General features: G+C 37.9%; 1 protein-coding gene across 5 annotated transcripts; it reads right to left on the bottom strand.

The window, feature by feature from the left end:
* Positions 1-32: 32 nt before the first annotated feature.
* On the bottom strand, positions 33-20,224 carry LOC112502029. 5 transcript variants are annotated; one of them, XM_025105837.1, is made up of 14 exons: positions 19,922-20,192; positions 19,747-19,799; positions 10,968-11,053; positions 10,745-10,848; positions 7,601-7,727; positions 7,424-7,518; positions 7,085-7,208; positions 4,177-4,257; positions 3,862-3,960; positions 3,592-3,777; positions 2,931-3,059; positions 2,788-2,844; positions 2,004-2,138; positions 33-372 (listed from the first exon to the last, which is right to left on the bottom strand). In XM_025105837.1, the coding sequence occupies exons 1-14, from the start codon at positions 19,960-19,962 to the stop codon at positions 184-186; spliced, it is 1,506 nt and encodes a 501-aa protein (XP_024961605.1). In that variant the 5' UTR covers positions 19,963-20,192; the 3' UTR covers positions 33-183. The 5 variants fall into 5 exon arrangements, with proteins under 5 accessions (XP_024961605.1, XP_024961606.1, XP_024961608.1 ...); XM_025105838.1 differs by having other exon boundaries at positions 2,937-3,059; XM_025105840.1 differs by lacking the exon at positions 19,747-19,799 and adding an exon at positions 11,188-11,324.
* Positions 20,225-20,473: the final 249 nt, after the last annotated feature.

The following is a 20,473-nucleotide window of genomic DNA, read 5'->3' as shown; positions in this document are numbered from 1 at the left end:
TAAAACTCTAGTCTAGTTAATTGAGCAATAAATGGTAATGCAAAATTGCTCTTCATATTTCACTTCTGGTTCTCTTACATGTTAAGGGGGATGTTAAAGAAGACAAGCAAATTGGAAAACCAAACCCATGACCTACATAATAATCAATCTCGTATTGTGGTTACATATATTTTACAAAGTTCATCAGGATGAATGATTCCTCCTATGCTTGACACGTTTCAGAATACAAAGGCGCAGACGCTGACTAAGGGCCTCTAGTTTTTCGAACTTGTCACGTCCAGATTTCTTTGCACCTTTCTTCTTTTCCCTCTCCACATCTGCAGCTGCATGTTGAGTGGTTCGAAGAGGTGTTGCAAGCACCTTCAATGTTACCTGAAATTCAACGCACGCATCATTAGTATCTCAAACAAACACACAATTACAATTAATATTTTTTACGCGTTACATAAATATTACACACTGGTATTACTCCGTATCACTTAAACCTTTTTAATGACATCAATTGAGCCACCTTGAAAAAGGTGGGCTTTTATTTACTTACTACTGTTGGAGGTGCATCAACTCATATGTACATGCTTACTACAGGGAAGGTTCCTCAACTGATGGATGACAACTTACAGCTACTTGCCAGCTGTAACTTTAGTACTACCTCAAGTTGCCCACCATGATTGAGGTCGTGGTACTCATTTGACCAACTTGACTAAAAGCTAACGCAAAAAAACCTAGTGGGTTAAAGATATACATTCAGCCGATTAAGCTACAAACAAACACCCCCTCAATATGTGAGATAGTATGGGTACATCGACTGCTAAGAGATTGACTATGCGCTCACAGTTCCAATAAAGCTTTGATGTGTAATCAAAGAACTATTCACTTCATAACGCTTCAAATGCCCTCTTTCATGAACAAACTAAACATAATGTCATATCAAGATCGATCGACACTTTGTTCGTGATAATATTGAAGAAAGATTCATTACAACAGGATTTATTCAAATGTAAGCACTAGTAAATGGTTCCCATGTTATAAAAAGTTTGGCATGATCAATATCTATGCTCTGGCTTGAGGGCGAGTTTATGGAAGTATGGAACCAAATCACATAACTATAGAAATTGTATAACAAATCAATTAGAGAGATTTTAGGGATCAACCTGGAGACATTTCTCCCATCTCTTGTATATAAATATATCCATTCTGTAACTTTCAAGAAAAATATGAATTCCTTCCTTGAGAATAATTGGTAAGAGTACAGCAGAATATATAGGATTTGCAATAACCTAAAGAGCAGCTATTGACAACTATTTACAGCAATAACAAAAAGGTAACTTGTTGAATAAGGGAACTTCCCTTAGAGATATTCTAGGAAAATCTCCTATGGAGCAGGAAAATCTAAACTAGTAAGGATACTCGTAATCTTTTCATAGATCAAGACATTTGCATGTATGCAACAAAACACAAAAATCGATGAACTCTATTCCTTCATGTCCAATCAGTCCCTCGTCATCGACGAGATATGTCCTATTATTTGATAAACGGTAGTAATATATAGATGACCTTCATGGGCCATGAGCCAACACTAAAAACCCTAGATGGACACATCAAATATATCATAATTATATAATGAGGTAATTAGCCCTATTCCTAACACCTGGGATTTCGAAAAATTATTAAACCACATTGCTAACTTATGAGATCAAATCTCTTTCACAGTTAAAGAGGCGACTACTTTAGTTACAGCTGTGATGCAAACCAGTTTAACAGGAAAGCATTGACAATGGACAACTAGCTTGGAACTAGTCACTGGTTGTGAACTAACTACTACTAATGAATTTGAGCTTACAGGGGAAAGGGACACTATCTCTATAAAACCAAATTTAAGCTTACACCATGAATCACTAGCACGGTTATTGGTCAATAGATCAAGTCCATATCCAAGGCCAGTGCATTGATCCTTATATTCAAGCAAAGGTACTTGTGTATGTATGAGGGAGAGAAAGAGAGACCAGATCATTGTTGTTCGATGTGGTGCAATCTGGAAAAGGTTCACCATCACTGCCCAAAGAGGAACATCTTCCCCAGCTCTCTCTAGTTGAGCTTGTATAAGAACAACACTCTTCGGTTTGACCACTAGGCTTGTCCTGAGAAGATTAGTATAGAGAAATCAAGTTTAACACAACTTACAATATCTAATTAGTAAAATGGTAATAAAATATGTTAAGTTAGAAAAAGATTCTTGTTCTGATGTATGTAATTTAAGATTAGGATAAGGTAATCTTAATATTAGTATAAGCTAATCCCTAACATGTAGATAGAGAGAGAGAGAGAGAAGAAGTTTCATATACAAACCATGTAACTGTTAAAAACTTTACATACCGATCTCAATCATACATATAGATAATCAACGGTGTAGATTAAACCGGTTCCTAAATTTACTCAATCACATTTGATAACCGACTCTAAATTTCAGAATGAACATAATCAATGGTTGAGATTAGGTTTGTAGGGTTTGTAACAATTCATAGTTTGTATCTGAAACTCTCTCTCTCTCTCTCTCTCTCTCTCTCTCTATATATATATATATATATATATATATTCAAGTGGGTGCATTACAATAATATACAAATGAGAACAATACGGTTCTTTATTAAATTATGATATAGATTATCATTAATTAGTGCATTCTGAAGAAAACTACAAAGAATGACAAACATGCTCTTCATGTAAAACGCACATTGAAGAGAGTTTGATCACTGAAAAAAGAACACCAATAGGTATATCCACAATCACCTGCAATTGCGATCGTTCGTGGGCATTATCTGAATTTACATCATTCACCAGGGAGTTCTGCACCCATCGGAAAAAGAATTATTAGGAAGTCTTTAGTAACATGAAAGGTAGATATAATTAAAAGGTGAGATTCATTGAATTACTCTAACTTGTATAATTCGAGGAAGAAAATCCCCAACTGAGTCTGTGGTTAAAATGCTAGGTGGGGCGGATGAAGTGCTTGCTGCATCTATACCCAAAGGTTGGCCGGCTATCATCTCATAGAATAGACTCTGACAGCAAAACATGAGATGTTCATAATATCAACAGAAAAAAATTCATGATAGCCAAGACTATACCTAATTGGACGTTATCTCATCTAATTGAGTTTAACGGATTACTTTAATATCAGAAGTGCAATGACATAGTAATTATTCGAGTAATCAGTAGTTAAGCCAACAATTAGATGAACATTATATGCCTTTCAATTAGTATGACGATGGTGCTCATTTGATAACTTGGTTGCACATGTAACAACTCAGGGAGCAACAACAAACTTGTCCACCCTATTCTCCTCCCAGAAAACACACACAGAGAGAAGAATGGAAAGGGAAGGCACACAAACTGAAGAAAAACATTAAAGAAATACAAACAGGATGCACAATCAAAAAAAGTTATCCACATTCCAATCTTCCAGCCTCATGCTCAGTACCATTCACAGACAAAATTCAGATTTATCCTTCCTTGGGCATACTATAATTCCGAAGACTCTAATTTGAGAAGGAAACTCCAATACAATAATACAGTAGGTGAAACTAAAATTACCTCTTCTATACCAGCATCAACCTGAAGATCTCCCAGATCGTAATATTTTTCATATTTGCCTGAACAAGCTGGTGATACTGTCGGAGGGTGAAGAACGTTGTGAAAGAATATGGATACCGAGTCATAATAAAACTGTGGCCTAGATGAGTTGTGATCGCCCTCAAACTTTATCATATTTTTATCACCCTGTAGATAATCAATTTTGTTTAACTATTTCCAAACTTATTACCTGTAACTGAACCAGAAAGTGTTAGGGGGGATGTTTTATACCGCATAGGAATTAGAGATGAGGTCTGAGTGGTGGGGTTGTATAAACTTGTCACCTTTGGCATGTCCAAATAAAGCAGGAATAAATGTTTTTGGTGCAACCTGTGGTGTCAAAAAATTGAAATGATAACGCTATTTTAGAGCTAATTTTTCATTTTTCTTCTATGTGTGTTTGTGTGTGTGTTGGGGCAGAAGGGGGTAGGGTTAAGGGATTTTAAAATTAACATGGTCAAAGTTTGAATAATATAAATTATCCTCCTCAACCCTTCAAACAAGAATCATTCGAATCATACTTTGATAACAATTACTCAGACAGACCTTCAAGGCATTAATGTCCATGATATCGAATTTTGCCTTCTTTTGAATCATTCGACGCATGTATTGCAGAGCGACCTTCACCTGAATAAATGGAAAGAATTTCAAAAGTTTCTCAGGAGCCTTCAGAATTGTAATAAAGACTGCTTATAGCATAGTAGTAGTGATGCTCTACAAACCAATCAGTGCTCGCATGTTTATGAATAACATGTACTAACCATACATATAGAAGTATGTTTATGTCTTCTACTCGTATTTTAACTTAAAGCCATCATCAACACATGTTGGGGAAAAGAGAGAATTACAAATTTCGCCTCTCAAATTAATAAATTTCTTCATGATATCACAGCAATTCTGATCCATTCTCCACCTCTGATAATTGTAGTGAAGCTAGATAGTGAGTGGTGATTCAAAGACTGGCACCTCTCCCACAAACCCTAGCCAGTCAACACGTCTATTTTCACCCACCCTTTCAGAAAGTGCGAACATTGGAGTTACAAGACAGAAACTCAGATGTTGCAACTTCAATCAGTGATCACATTCTAATGATTTTTCTATGCAGAAAAGGGAAAGAAGAGTATCTAACAGGCACAATGAGGACAGCTCAAACTACCTCATGTGGAATAGGAAGAAGAACATGGTAATATTGTGGCGTTTATACCTGAGGACTAATGAAACTAGAAAAATTTCATGTATTACAAAACAAATGAACGGGAGTATCCAAAAATAATGTGCAACCAAATAACAACAAATATATTATCACGCATGCTAGTAAAGCAATGGTTCATGTAGTCAACTGGCTTGTCCCTCCATCCTAAAGACCACTAAAGAGCATTGAAAATCAGTTAACAGATACATATAAGTTTCTTTTGGAGTTGGAACATGTAAAACATAGGATAAAGGTACATAAAAAGCAATGTTAGTGATCTGACACCTCCAATAGGACCAATGATCTTTTGAGAATTTATGTGAGGGTCGTTGGAAAGGTTGAAATGAAACAATGCATCTTTATTCCAATATGATGCAGATGTGGTAAAGAACACTGTAACTTTTTTGGAAAAGGAAGAACATAGTAACTTACCTCATGCTAAACTAGTATTAAGACTGGATCGCATATGAGATGGAAAATGGTGGACACAAAGAGCTTTTCTGATTGAGTTACACTGCAAAAGTAGGATTCATGGTATTCGAAAAGGCAACGGGACACAAATAAAAACATGAGAACATGGAGTGCAATTATGTGTGTCATGACCTTAATCCATCAAGTAGTGATATGGAACGTTTTTGGTTCAGGCATGATAAAAGAAAGATTAGAAACTATGACGAGATAAAAAGATCACTGAAATGATAGATTAGGAACTTGCAGAAAGTAAAGAAACCCGCTCTGTTGATGTCTACAAAATGATAGATGTGACCATTAACTTTCATAAAACAGAACACCACATCGATATGCAAACAATATCCTTAAATTTTCAAACTTTATAACATAGAGATCCTTATAGTCTCTACAAATGCATATCCACAGCCAAGTCATCAAGCTCTCTGAGCTGGTAGGTTGCTTCATCTTTTGAGTTGTTTCCTTTTATGTTTATCATTTTAAATCAATTATTTATCAATGATACATAAAAAAAATGCTTGTAGTAAGTTCTATTAAAACCAAGAAGGCTTCCAAAGGATCAGCAAAGTGGAGAAAAGTCCTCGGGCAGAAAATAATCTTTACTTAACAGAGAGCTTAAAACAAGGGGGCAAGGATCCCACGAGGGTCAGCTCAAGGTCGTAAGATGACAACCAAGTGGTGGTGTTATAGTCTACAAGGCTGAGGTTCTGACGTGCTCCCCATCAAAATAATTGTAATGAGGATCACAAGGACCATAACAGGTCAGATGAGTTTTCATTATGTCAAATGAGGTCACGAAGAGGAAGAAAGGGTTGGCCTTTTTGCAATAATTGATTATCCTATATAACTCATCCATTTTCAGGCAAAGTGACACTTGTTTTTTCGATAATGACCCTTTTGCAATAAAAGACTATTTTGAGGTATATGGCATGCAGGACACATTGATACAGTTGGCAAATACCAAAAAGGATTCCCTCGATTATGGCCAAACTATTTAGTTTATTAGCTTAGATCTTAATATCTACTTTAGGATTCTAGGGATGCCCTATATTTTGCTAATCTTGCTATTCATGCGTAATCTGCGTTCCAAGTACATGATACTTAGTAACATGTTTTAACTTTTAACCAGGATAATAATGAGTATGTATGGAAATGTGATATGAATGCATATTCAGAGGTCCTCCAAAGTGCTGGTCGCAAATGAAAGGTGTCTATTTCAATCAATGTTAGAGCGATAGAACACACTTTATACAAGTTTATACCCTTGTTTTTCCAGCTTGAGGGACTCTTAGGGTACATTTATGAATAAATATGATGAAGAGTGTAAGAAGACCTTGCCTTAATGAATTTCATCATTTTCAACTTGATATAAAAGCTGGACTGACAAGGGAAGTATTACAGTATAAATGAACAAAATAGCTAAAAACACTTTACTCACAAGCTCGTGTAGAACTTGCAAAATTTGCAGCATTCCTTTCAGCGAAATATCATGGAGGGGACCCCCCCAAAAAAGCATGTTTTTTTACCCACGCACAATAGAATGTCCAATATTTTCTTAAATACTTTTGTTCGGTAAATGTCTTCTTCAAAAATTTATTTCTACAGAAACTTCTATTTAATGTTGAAGAATTATGATAATGTAACATAGATCGGACTCTGCTAATGTAAAAAAATACATAAAATAGCATTATACATATATTGGGGGGGTTATGGAAAGTTAACACCCTAAGGGGGTTGGTATTTCTGAATACAGTATTTATTATATGAATACAATAACCACAAAAAAAGCATTACCGTAAACTTAGGAAGCCGAATTTTGTACACATCCACCAGTTCCATCATTAGATTAAATAAGTTAGAGAAAGCACTATCCAACACCATTCCAGCTATAGAAGGATCTTCTGCGCCATAGAGTAAGCTGCATGATTTCAGAGAGATCAAGTCCTTTGAATGAAAGTTTCCGAATTTCATGAGGCATGCAAAGATTACAAATTTACAATAAATATTTTCAACAACATAGGGTGAAGTTAGTTGGAACCAGACCTGGGAGATTCTACTGGTTGACATTCCAGACCAATGTTATTAAGTTTTAAATCTCAGTTTAACATATATTAGTACATATAAAATAAATACCTGGTAACTGCACCCATAGAGCGTCCCCATAGACCAATGCGAGATATTTGTTCATTGCTTCTCAGATACGACACTACAACCTTTAGGTCATTACTCTGAAGTGTATATGAAAACAAGATATCAAACATTAAAGAACATTACAACTACAGGAAATAATTAGAAGAAAGGTAGGTGAACCTCATGCCAACCAAGGCTGACATAATTGCCATCAGATAACCCTGAACCCGAAAAATCAAGAGTGAATACAGTAATGTTTGATGGTAGAAGAATTGCAGCAGCCTCATTTGCATCTGCCCTACTTCCACTACACAGGTACCACAGGTAACATGTAAGTTTTTTATTCATTCAATGGAAAGCATTTTAGAGACCTATAAACTTATCACAGAAGGCTTTAAGGAGGCAAACACCATGTGCACCAAAGGCATACAAAGATGGTATCAGACATGATTGAATTATTGAGCAAAAGGCCAAAAAAGATATACATGATACACCAAATGAGCTGCAATAAACCCCATGAGGAAGCCCTAGATGTATAATACCAAACATAGATACATATATATCAGCTACGCTAAGACCCCTCAAGTTGTAGCATATATGTAGTTAGACAGCACTAATTACGTCATTATGGTTCTAATATATTCGGTGTCACTTGGTTTGCATGTCTCAGCCCATAGCCAACAAATGGAGTCTACATATCGGTATCATTTCTCATTTAATAGAGCACACTTTCCAAGATACCTAATTTTTCACATGTTATCATTACGAACCCCAAACTCCGTCATAATGTTGCCAGCCGCCACCATCACAAAAACCCTAAATCGAGACAGTCACCACCCATCACCATCAGGAAGTTGTGAACCCTCTGGTTACTATGTCACAACTAGGATTTCAGTCTTAAGCCCAAAAATTATTGAAATTTCATTCCTAAATCACAAATAAACCCTAGCCAACCAACTCGGTTGCATCCCTTGCATTTGCACAACACAACTCCTGCTGACAAACCCTGTGGTCACACCTTCAACAGTCATGTAATGTGATACGAACCCAGAAATCATCAAGTCTAATAAGAATAAGCCAAGAGAGTGGAAAGCCTATTCTAGAAGGGCTAAAAGAGCAATTGTGGGAAGTGGCTAGAAAGTTGGTTATTAGTCTCTTTTAAAAGGGAAGGAGGGGATACGTATTATGCATGTCATTAGTATTTTCAGTTGTATTGGCTCTTTGCATGTTGCATTGAGAGAGGGATTCTCCCTGGATCATTTTGTATTTCCTTTTATTCACAATTCCATCAGCTTACCTCTTCCCTAAACTCTATGTCGCCTTCTTTCATTTTTTCCTTTCTCTATCATTGGTCCAACCTGCCGGATTTCCACTCTCTTGGCTTTTGCAACCTAGCTGACATAGCTGTTGCAAGGAAAAACCCTAGCCAGCGCATTCCTAGCCCAGAGCTGACACACCTGACATTTTTCTTATGCTCCTGGTTACAGTTTATATGGCATCTTTGATAGTGTTTTAGGTTGTGATATTCTTCTCGTGTTTCTGACAACAGTCACAGCGTCTATGGGCATTTCTAATGTTTCTGGTCATGACTGCCTGATTTTCTCAGCCTGATGTATCTGGTTGACCAGTCAATGTCATTGGTACGTTCATCTGTTGCAAAGTTGTTTCTTGGTGATCGATGAAGCACTTCAGTCTTTTTGATGCTATAAACTCTTGCTCTGATATTATTATTGTTGCTGAGGTTATTGGTCAAGCATGAGATGTTACTGCTATTGCTCTTGATTAATGGTTATCCTTTTCGAAATCTGTCACCTTTGGAACATTATGGTCAGTATGAGAGACGATAATTTTTTTGGGGGAAGCTAGTGGTTTGGGTTCTACCATACGACCTCCACGTCAAATATTCAACAGGACCTCAACATAAAAAATAATAAATAACTCTTCACGTCTCTCATTAACAGATAATTCTCCAGATCCAGGCACTAAACATAAGTTCATCTTCCAGACCGGCCCAAAAGAATGACAGGCTCAAATCTGTGGATGCTTCTAATTAATTGGATCTAGCTCCTTGTGCCTCTCTTACACGGTCAAGTAACCATCTTACCTGGTGCATCCTGTTCATCCTGGATTACATAATCTTGTATGTGAGATCATATGATAATATCAAGCTAATTCCCTCTTCTCATCCTCCAGTCAAAATACACAATGGTTCTAAGTAGGAGGCACTATTAACGTGAATCTTCCCACATACAAAAATCACCAAAAAATTTAACTGTTTTGTCATCTTCTTTCCTTATCATTGTGTCTTTCAGAACCCATGACGGATAATTGTGATGGGCCATGAGTGTCTTGGCCTCAATTAGTTGGATGCTCCACCTTCCTTGGCATACCTTTTTGAGACAGCATTTCAGGATATCCACCATTGCTGGGCCATTGCTTTCTTGAGCTCCTAAGGGAACTCCAACCAGGGATCACTTTGTTCTTTAGCTTGCTCTCTATTGATACTTCCGGGTGTTTCACATAAACTTTGGGGATATCATTTTACATCCTACTAATTAATTAATTGTATGCCGTTCAAAGTATGACAAGGATAAATACTCTTTTAGATTCTCTTTCCAAATACTCTGTAATTTCCTGCAAGTTCAAAAAACCTCTTCAATTTTGTATGTTATGTACATGATTAAATGCTTAATACTATGAAACTTGATTCCCAGGCAAAAAGGTTCTTTTTTTGGGTATTCTCTCTCAAAGAAAGCATATTGCTACTTGACCCATCTCTTCGGCAATATATTATTTGTGTCTATGTTACTTTCCTGGAAGCCTGCCTCTATTTCTTCTCAACCCCTAAATTCGCTTGATCAGTGTATTCAAGAACTGTCAGGTCTTTGTACAGATTTCTCCCATTGATACCAGTGACTCATCAACAATGGATACTTTAACAGAATCTAACCCCTTTATTCAAGTCTAACAATGGAGAAAGAAACAACATGATATCCTTGAAAACACAATGCATGCTTTAACATGTGAGAGAAGTGCCTTCAACGTCTCTGCTATTACCCTCAAGAGACCTTAGAACACTCAAAGAGGCTATAATTGGCAAATTCGAACTGACTGTAATTAATGTTGCTAGAGATGACGAGAACGGATTGAATATTAGTTTCCAGAGTTTATCAAGAATAGTAGGTTTTTTATGCTCTTTTTAGGCAAATTATATTGAAAATGGCTAGCATAAAACAATAATTGCCTTTTAGTTGCTTAAAATGCAGCCTGAAAGCCAAATATCCTTTCCATTTATGAACATATTCTGGATTGACAAAGAAAAACCTGTTTCCGTGGCAATATATAACACAAGGAAGAGATGTGTCATCTGGGAAGGATGAAGGCATGTAATGGCTACACCTCAAGGTATGCCCTCTACCGTTCCTGAGCTGCAAAGTACAAATAGTTGACTTAGAAAGCTTACAGAACTTATGTCCATTCCCAATCAAGGTGCATTATAAAAGAGCACAAAAGAATATATGCAAGTTGTGGATGTGCATGTCCATACTTGCCTCCAGGTCTTGTCTTCTGAATTTCCTTCCAGCAAGAGTGAAGTCTTTTTCCCATAAATATTGTTCAGGATTATATTCGGCCCTGTGTCAGAGATGGCTCAGAAAAATCACAAGGCAGTTTATGTGCACCCAATATAAGAAAGCATTGAAACAGTAAGAAAAATAGATCATGGCAAGGATTATAAATACTGACATAATAAATGGCCCCATTGATACCTCCATTAAAGAAGAGGCTGCGTGTGAACATGCAGTATATGCACTAGAGGGTAAAAAGATCCCCCACTTCCATATGTGATATAGCCTACTCCTCATACAACGTAAACTCAGCTTTTGTACCAAATGTTTTGACTCAGCTGCATGAACTTTGATCCTCATTAAGTCATAATTAAAGCAATTTCATAGTTATCCTTTTGAATGATCCCATGTATGTTTTGGTCTTCTACAACCACAACCACGACCTTTGATAGTAGGTTCTTGCTAATTGTTATACTTGTTGATAAGCATGGTACATGTCTAAATATGGATGAAAACTAACGCAAAACAGTAACGATTATGAAAGGTAATTAAGGCTTTAAGCTTTATAACAGAAATAAAAAGTAAGATGCCTTGGGCTTGCAACTAAGGGTATGAGGGAGGATATGCTTCGCAAGAATTACTAATTTAATGAAATCTACAATATTCATCGTTGGTGACTATAATTAAAGTTATCTCACTACTAAACTAGAAGAAAGAGAAGAAAACTGGTAAAATCTAGTGCCCTTCACAACAACTTAAATTTTAGACTTTCCTGTTCTAGTTTATAATTTTTCTATAAAATCAGAATTGTAATAACGTCTACCTAGTTGGACCAACATAAAATTCAAATAACAGTTAACAAAATACGAAACACCATATATTGCCTTAGACTTGCAATCACCATAAATTATGCCAGTGTAGCAGTAAACATTGGAAGTGGGGCTACATTTCCTTGGTTTGGTTTGCTTTGCTTTGCTTTGCTTTGGTTATTATCAAATCTGGAAGCCAACTTTCTGTTAAAATGTTGTCTTTAAAAAGGTATTCTAGAATGAGAAGGGAGAATATTGAATTCTTCTTTAATGTAAATAACTACAAGGTACATGCAAACAGGTTAAACAGGGTCAAAATGTCAAAAGAGAGTAACGAGGTAATTAAGTAATTCTGAAACCAATCTACTGGTAGTCTGTTAGGGTGTGTTTGGCATGCAGACTACATGGGATGGGACAGAACAAAAAAAAATAGTCCTATGTTTGGCATGCCATGGACAAAAAATACATAGGACAAGATGGGACTATTTTTAAATTTCATGGGACAAAACTTGATTATTTTTGTTCCACCTTTTGGGACTAAATATAAAATGACTATGTTACCCTTTTCTTCCAATAGAAAACCTAATTATCCAACACAATTATGGAGCCTCCTTCGTCACCGTCCTCTTCCATATCGTCTTCTTCCATATCGCCTCCTTCCATCGTCTTCTTCCATATCGCCTCCTCTCCTCTGTAATCGATACGATTTCTCCATTTCTCCCTTTTGTTTCTTTGCCTGCTTACGATTTTAAGAGTATGGTAGTCGTCCAAATGGTGGTCGAGGGAAAATACATAAATAAGGTAGTGTAAGTGATTTGACAAACCTCTCTCAGCAATTTCTATATGGATGATAACCCCAAAGTGGCTAGTTGTACCATGTGTAATTTGAGCAAAACATTTTTACATTAAATGGTATCAGAGCAACAATCTAAAAGCCTCCTTTTCTCTCTCTAGAATCATTTCATCTTCTCCACTAATTATCGCCTGATGCCAACTTCGGCCAGTGGCACAGAGGACCTAGACCCATCTTTTTCCTTCTTGCTCTTTTCAGATTTCCTACGCTTTCCATCCTTTGACCAAGTTTTTGATGGGTTTTGCTAAGGTTTTCTGGCGAGTTTCAGGCAAATTTGTTTTGGTTCAAGTAGTCGTTTTCAGCCTCTAGCCACTTATTTCCATTAGGTGGTAACTGCAAGCAAAGGTTAGCCACTTCATCACTGTTAGTCTTCTCATCGTTCAATCAAACTCTCATCACTGGCTTCATTTCCATCAGTAACTTCTCAATTTCAACTTTGAAGTCATCGTTCTTGTCTCAGTTTCAATGGTAGGTTAGTCATAACTATTGGTATTGGTGGTGGAGGTGGGAAGTTGATGGAACCAAGGTTCATCTTCAAGTCTCATTCAATTTTTTAGATGAATTTGACGAGCTTCCAATGAAAAGTTTCCAAAAATGCCTCACGCTCGTTATGATTATGAAATTTGCGTGAAGATAATCGTCCTATATCAACATTCAGACATATCTTTTCGATTGTTAGCAGGAAGAGAAAGCAGACTAGACGAAAAACTAGAGATGAGAGAAGCGGATGATACAATGTAAATAATAGATGTAGTGTATTGCAGCTCCAATGGCAGCTAGGTTTCATCAGTTTGATTTTATTAATGTTGATAATATACAGAAACCCCATTACCTGACAATGGATTTGAAGTTGGCTTGCTCAAAGCTATATACCACTAAATCACTCAAACCTCTTATTCATTCGGCTTTTATTCATTTTTATCAAATAGGCCATAAGCTTCCTCCATAATCTGTAAGGGTACAACCTTCCAAGCTGTAACTACAATATTCCAGTACACAAGAAATGGCTAAAATGGCTAAAAGGTTTGCATTCCACGGTAAACAAATTAGAACAAGGGTTTTTCAGTTATCAAAGATGAAAGGTTTTGGATATTTTTATCCTTCTAGGAAAATTAAGCATAAAGGTAAATCAACAGAGAGAATAATCAGAGAGGAAGAAGAAGGAAATCAGGAAGGAGCTGAGAGCATATTTCATTCCATGCGTATCTCTCCAGACTAGCCTCCTTATCTAGTCCATCCAACAGCACAATTCTTGCTAGGAACCGTTTCTCTATTGCTCCTTCTTGTTCCCTGGGTATGTTGATCTTTTGCCACCTGTCCCACTACTTTTTCACTTTCTATTATGCTAGGAATGACCCTTGTATTTTCTTGCATTGGCATAACATTACTTCCCCCATAAAAAGGAACCTTGTCCTCAAGGTTAAGGGATGGAAATGATGCCTGCAATGGAGTCCAGTCCTCCCAAGATGCCTCTTCTTGTGGTAAGCCTTCCCAATGAACAAGCACTTGAAGAACTTGTTGACCCTTATGGAGCAGAAAACGACTTTGAAGGATTGCTTTGGGTAACAGTAAGGGCCCTTGGTCGATGGTGGTCAAAGGAAATGAGAGCTATGGCTCTTGGTGTGATCATGTACATATCTTCAAAAGCGAAACATGAAATACAGGATGGATTTTAGCAGTAGGTGGCAGCTGGAGTCTGTAAGCAACTAGTCCAATTCGCTCGAGAATTGGAAAGGGGCCAAAGTATCACATTCCCTTCTGATTTTGACGCAAAGCAACAGAATTCTGACGATAGGGCTGCAATTTAACCAGGACCAGGTCACCAATGTTAAATTCCACTTGTCTTCGTTTTGTGTTTGCATACTTCTTCATGCTTTCTTGGGCTTTGAGAAGATTGGACTTAAGATGGGCAAGCACGACGTCCCGTTCTTGCAACATGTCTTGCAGCGCTAGTAGGTCCAAGTCAGAGAGATCATATTTGAGGAGCGGAGGAGGTTCACGGCCATAAACCACTTTGAAAGGAGTCATACCCAAACTACTATGAAAGGAGGTATTATACCAATACTCTACCCACGAAAGCAATATGGACCACAATTTTGGTTGATTACTAGTAAAACATCGAAGATATTGTTCCAGACACTTATTCAATGCCTCCGATTGACAGGGCCGTCCTTTAGCATGTTAAATGTGAGATTTTGAACAGGGCCTTCGAAATTTTGGGGCCCAAATTTACATGTGTTTAGGGTCTTTTTATCGACCTGTGTAATACTATAGCCGAAATTATTTAGGTTCAAACCATTAATTGTTTGGTTTTAGGTTCAAATTATTAATGGTTTAGGTTTAGTTCAGATTGTTAATCGTTTTTTGCTTAGCCCATTTTTGTTCTTAGCATATATTCTCTGTCATTTCATTTGTGCAATGTAATCAAAAGTTTTGAATATAGCAGGGCCTCCAAAAAGAATGGAACGTCCCTGCCGATTGACTGTCTGATTACGGGTGATAAGAGGAGCTCATAGGCAAAGTTGTACCACTGAGTTTAAAAAGGTGCGGACAAAATTTGCTAGTGAAGACTTTGTTCCTGTCAGATACAATGGTTTTGGAAAACCATGGAGTTTCACAATGTTGGCGAGAAAGGACTCAGCGACTTTTAAACCGGAAAAATCAGACTGCAATGGAGCAAAATGGCCATATTTAGATAAACGATCAATCACTACCAAAATGACGATGTAGCCATGGGAGGGAGGAAGGCCTGTGATGAAGTCCATTGCGATATCTTCCCAAACTTGAACCAGAACAAGTAAAGGTTGAAGCAACCCAGCCAGTCTAGAGTGGTCATGTTTGGTTTGATGGCAAAATTAAGCACTCTTTGATGAATTTAGCAATATCCTTAGACATTCCATGCCAAAAAAATTGGCTAGCAATTCTAGCCTTTGTTCGTTTGATTCCCGAATGACCACCAAGTAGGGAAGAATGAAATTCCAAGAGAAGGTTGTGAATCAAGTCAGGCAGCCTGGGTACGACCAATATGTTTCACCAAAAAAGCATATTTTTCTTCATCTGGAAATTTTTGTTCTCTTGTATCCCCTGCAAAACATTCTGCTTTGAGCTTGGTTAGAGCAGGGTCTTGTGAAATAGCCTCATTGATAAGTTGAACAGCATGGAAGTTGGGGTAGAAATAGCCATAAAAAATGACTGTGACAGGGCATCTGCAGTAACATTCTCTTTACCCAGCTTATACTCAATGGAGAAGTTGTAACCCATGAATTTGTGAAGCCCAGTTTGTTGTTCTGGTATTTGAATGGTTTGATCAGTGAGGGAGCGTAAGCTTTTCTGATCAGTTCGAATAATAAATTTATGCCCAAAAAGATAATGTCGAAATCCGGAAATGGCTTCCGAGATTGCATACAACTTCCGCACATATGCAGACTGTTTTTGCATTCTGGCATTCAGTTTCTTAGAAAAGAAGGCAATGGGTTGCTTTCCTTGACTAAGAACTGCCCCTATACCAGTCCCAGATGCATCAGTTTCTAAGATAAATGGTGAAGAAAAATCTGGTAATTGTAAGACTGGAGCTTGAGTGATAGCATGCTGAAGAGCACGAAATGCAGTTGCAGCTTGCTCGTTCTAGAGAAAACTATCTTTCTTTAAAGACAAGTTAAAGGAAAGGCAATCGCAGCATATCCCTTAATGAATCTGCAATAATATCCCATGAGACCAAGAAATCCCCTCAACTGTTTAATTGATGTTGGAAAAGGCCAATCCAAAATCGCCTTAATCTTTGGCTTATCCATCTGAACTCCGTTGCCGGATACTAAGTGACCAGATACTCCACCTGGGTTAGCCCGAAACTGCATTTGGATAATTTGGCAAACAAACAATGCTCTCTCAACAATTTCAAAACCGTTGTTAGATGAGCCAAATGAGTGGTCCATGAAGGGCTATAAACTAAAATGTCATCAAAGAAAACTAATACCGAATTTCGAAGATGTTGTCGGAAAACATGGTTCATTAAACTTTGAAAGGTCGCTGGAGCGTTTGTAAGCCCGAAGGGCATAACCAACCATTCATATAATCCTTGATGAGTCTGAAAGGTTGTCTTATGTCGATCATCTGGTCTAACCAAAATTTGATGATAACCGGATCGAAGATCCAATTTGGAAAAATAGACGGCACCAAATAATTCGTCCAACGGTTCATCGACGGTAGGAATTGGAAAGCTATCTTTGACAATAATAGCGTTTAAGGCCTTGTAATCCATACAAAAGCGCCACGACCCATCTTTTTTACGAAGCGGAAGAAAAAGTGTTGGTGCTTGGTTGTATAATTCCGTCTGATAACATCTCATGAACCATTGACTTGATCTGATTCTTTTGACCATGGGGGTACCGATATGGTCGAACCTTAATCGGGTTACTGCCTTCCACCAAGGGTATTGAATGATCGTGTGTACGAGAAGGGGGTAAACCAGTAGGAGTGGCAAAAACATCCTCAAACTCCTTAAGTAAGGACTAGAGTTCCGGTGGCAAGTCTGATAGGTTCGCAATTGACTCCAATCGTGAACCGGACAAAGCGTGAAATTCCAAAGCATAAGATTCAGCAATGGCATGGGTTTGGTTCATACGACGGATATGATGGAATTGAGCAGGTTGTGGAAGCATCAATTTGTTACTGAGCAGGGCAATAAATTTGTTTCACAGATAAAATTTGAGTGATAAGGCGCTAAAATCAACAATGTGTGGACCCAGTGTGGCTAACCAAGATGCTCCTAATACGAGATTTGCCCCTGTAATAGGTAATAGATAAAGTGGTGGATAGTGTGGCCCTACACCTGAACTTGTAAGTCTTCAATAAAGCCTTCAGCGGTGAGACTGCTTCCATTTCCCACTAGAACTTTAAAGGTCGGTGATGGTTGGATTGGTAACTTCTAACATTGGGCCACTCTTGGTTGTAAAAAATTATCAGAGCTACCACTTCTAAAAGTATTTGAAGGGTCACCACTTGAATGGAGCCTTGGAATCGAAGTGTTCCCATACTATGTGATCCTTTCAGAGCATTGAATGAGAGGTGGTGCTCTAGTGGTGGAGAATCAGTAGGGACTAGACTGTCATTGCTAAGGCTTGAAACAAGTGGAGAAGGAGGAGAGTCCTCATCATCACCAATCAATAGAAAAAATTGCCTATTACGACACTTGTGATGAATGGAAAACTTATCATCACAAGTATAACATATTCCCTTTTCCCTACGAAGTTGGATCTCAACTGGGGAGAAGCGTTTAACGTTGTTGGGGCGATTGGTTAGTGCAAGAGGTTTCTGGTTTGGGGTAGGCAATAATGGGGGTAGTGTAGGTTTAATGTGTGATTGAGTAAGGTTTGGTTTAGGGTGATTTGGAGAAGGCATTGAACTGGTTTTTGAGAAAGAAGAAGGAAGGTAATGTTTATTACCAGAGTTAAGGGTATATTTCTCCTCAAATAACTTCGCCAAAGAGACTGCCTTAGATAATGAAATTGAGTCTCGGGCCAATACATCTCTATGTATGTCATTTGTATAAAGCAATCCAAAATCGCCTCAGTACTGAGACCCTCGATCCTGTTGGCCAGATAAGTAAACTCAACATAATAATCATTTACCGAAGTAGTCTGGGTAAGCTTAAACAGATTGGCCTGAGGTGAATCATAAGGCGATGGTCCAAATTCCATTTCTTGGGCATGAAAAAAAACAACCCAGGATTTAAAAGGGGAATTCTCGTTCATCATTTGGAACCAAGGAACTACGTCTTTCTCCATATGAACAGCAGCAACTGTGAGACAGTGAGCATCAGGAGTGGAATAATACTCAAAAAACTGCTCAGCCTTAAAGATCCAGTGCATTACCTCAGAGCCATCGAAACGGGGAAAATCGAGTTTGACATTTCTTACCTGAAAGAGTTGAACTAGAGTAGGTTTTTCAGGGTTTTCCAGTTGCAATGCACCAACATGGTTTTCGAGGAGATCCAAACGGGCAGCATCGGTTGCACGGTGTTGAAGATATTCAGGATGACGTCCTTCCATCAGCTCCATGATTTTCTTTAGACCTGCTGAGACTTCTTTTAGGCGAGTACCTTCTGCCATGGTGAAAAGAATGAAAGCACCAAATCTAAGGGTACAACCTCCCAAGCTGTAACTACAATTTTCCAGTACACAAGAAATGACTAAAATGGCTAAAAGGTTTGCATTCCATGGTAAACAAATTAGAACAAGGGTTTTTCAGTCATCAAAGATGAAAGGTTCTGGATATTTTTATCCTTCTAGGAAAATTAAGCATAAAGGTAAATTAACAGAGAGAATAATCAGAGGGGAAGAAGAAGGAAATCAGGAAGGAGCTGAGATCATATTTCATGATATGCATCTCTCTCCAGACTAGCCTCCTTATATAGTCCATCCAACAGCATATTTCTTGTTAGGAACCGTTTCTCTATTGCTCCTTCTTATACCTTGGGTATGTTGATCTTTTGCCACCTGTCCCACTACTTTTCCACTTTCTATTATGCTAGGAATAACCCTTGTGTTTTCTTGCATTGGCATAACATAATCATGAGATGGATCAATTTAGACTTAGAAGTGTGCCCAATTGAGCGAAGGGCCTCATGATTCTGCAGGTTGGACAAGGGGAAGAACATAGGGATAATCCATAGACCATCCATGTATGCTCGAGAAATGTAGTAATGGCAATTATATACCACACATATAGCAATTTGCATGTGGATGATTAGCAAGCAAAGGAATGACAAACATTTGGAGTGGAAGTCTAAGGTCGATGGGGCAATTCCAGCTTGTAAAGATGACTGTAGTGGACAAACATTTGTACTGAGACCAATATTCTGAATGCTGCAAGTTATAAGTAGATACCAAACTAGTAAAGAACTACAATGAGTAGGTCATTAATAGACTGGGTAACAAAGATTTATAAGAAGAAAGAGTCTAACACATTACACCATAAACGGAGAATAAAATAAGCATGACAAGATCAATTCAATCAACAGACTGATGATGACCTTCTTTTCCCTTGGAACTAGTACTAAACAGAAGTGGAAACCCATTTTCGATGAAAATTTACTCGTACATGAGCATATAACTTGGATGGGAAGACAATAAAAGAAACGCCCAAGAACAGATCTGCAATGTCATGGATACACATACATGCCAGTGAAGTATAAATAAGCGAACACATAAAATGTTTCCAGAAAAGATGAGGAATAAAGTAAGCATTGAGGAAATGAATACGTATTCGTCCGTACCTGGGTGGTCGAATGACAAAATTGATGAACTGATCAATCATATTGAGGAGGAAAGTAGTAGAGAACCGGTCAGCTCCGCCCAAGGGAAGGAACTAGGGCGGAGGAGAAACGAACCCCCCAAGAAACCTAAGCTGAAGTCAGTCAGTCAGATGCGTATCAGATTATGGATCACTTGAGTAGATGCAGAAGAAGGAAGTGTACTGAAATCAATCAAGGATTTTTCTGGGTGAGAGACGCTGAATCATCCAGTACAACAAGACTGGATTGGACTGTTAACTTCAAAACGCAAATACCCACATCCATCTTCTGTTCCAAAAAGATTAACAGCAAAATAGTAAAAATACTTTGGGCTGTTAAAGTTGTTTTTTATTTAGTCTCGGGGCTGTTTGTTTGGCTCTTAATGGTGACATTAAGAGCCAACCTCTTAATCGCTAAGAGGTGAGGAGTGTTTGGCAAAAAAAATAAGGCTCTGAATGGTTACATTTTCCCTCTTAACCATTTTGCATCTGAGGGGTCTCTCAACCATTAAGACTTCTCTTTTTCCATATTTGC

The sequence above is a fragment of the Cynara cardunculus genome, unplaced genomic scaffold (genome assembly GCF_001531365.2).
Source record: "Cynara cardunculus var. scolymus isolate 2C unplaced genomic scaffold, CcrdV1 Un_Scaffold_853, whole genome shotgun sequence".
Classification (NCBI taxonomy): Eukaryota; Viridiplantae; Streptophyta; class Magnoliopsida; order Asterales; family Asteraceae; genus Cynara; species Cynara cardunculus.
The sequence above is the reverse complement of the archived record's forward strand: the minus strand, read 5'-3'. Positions and strand labels throughout refer to the sequence as shown.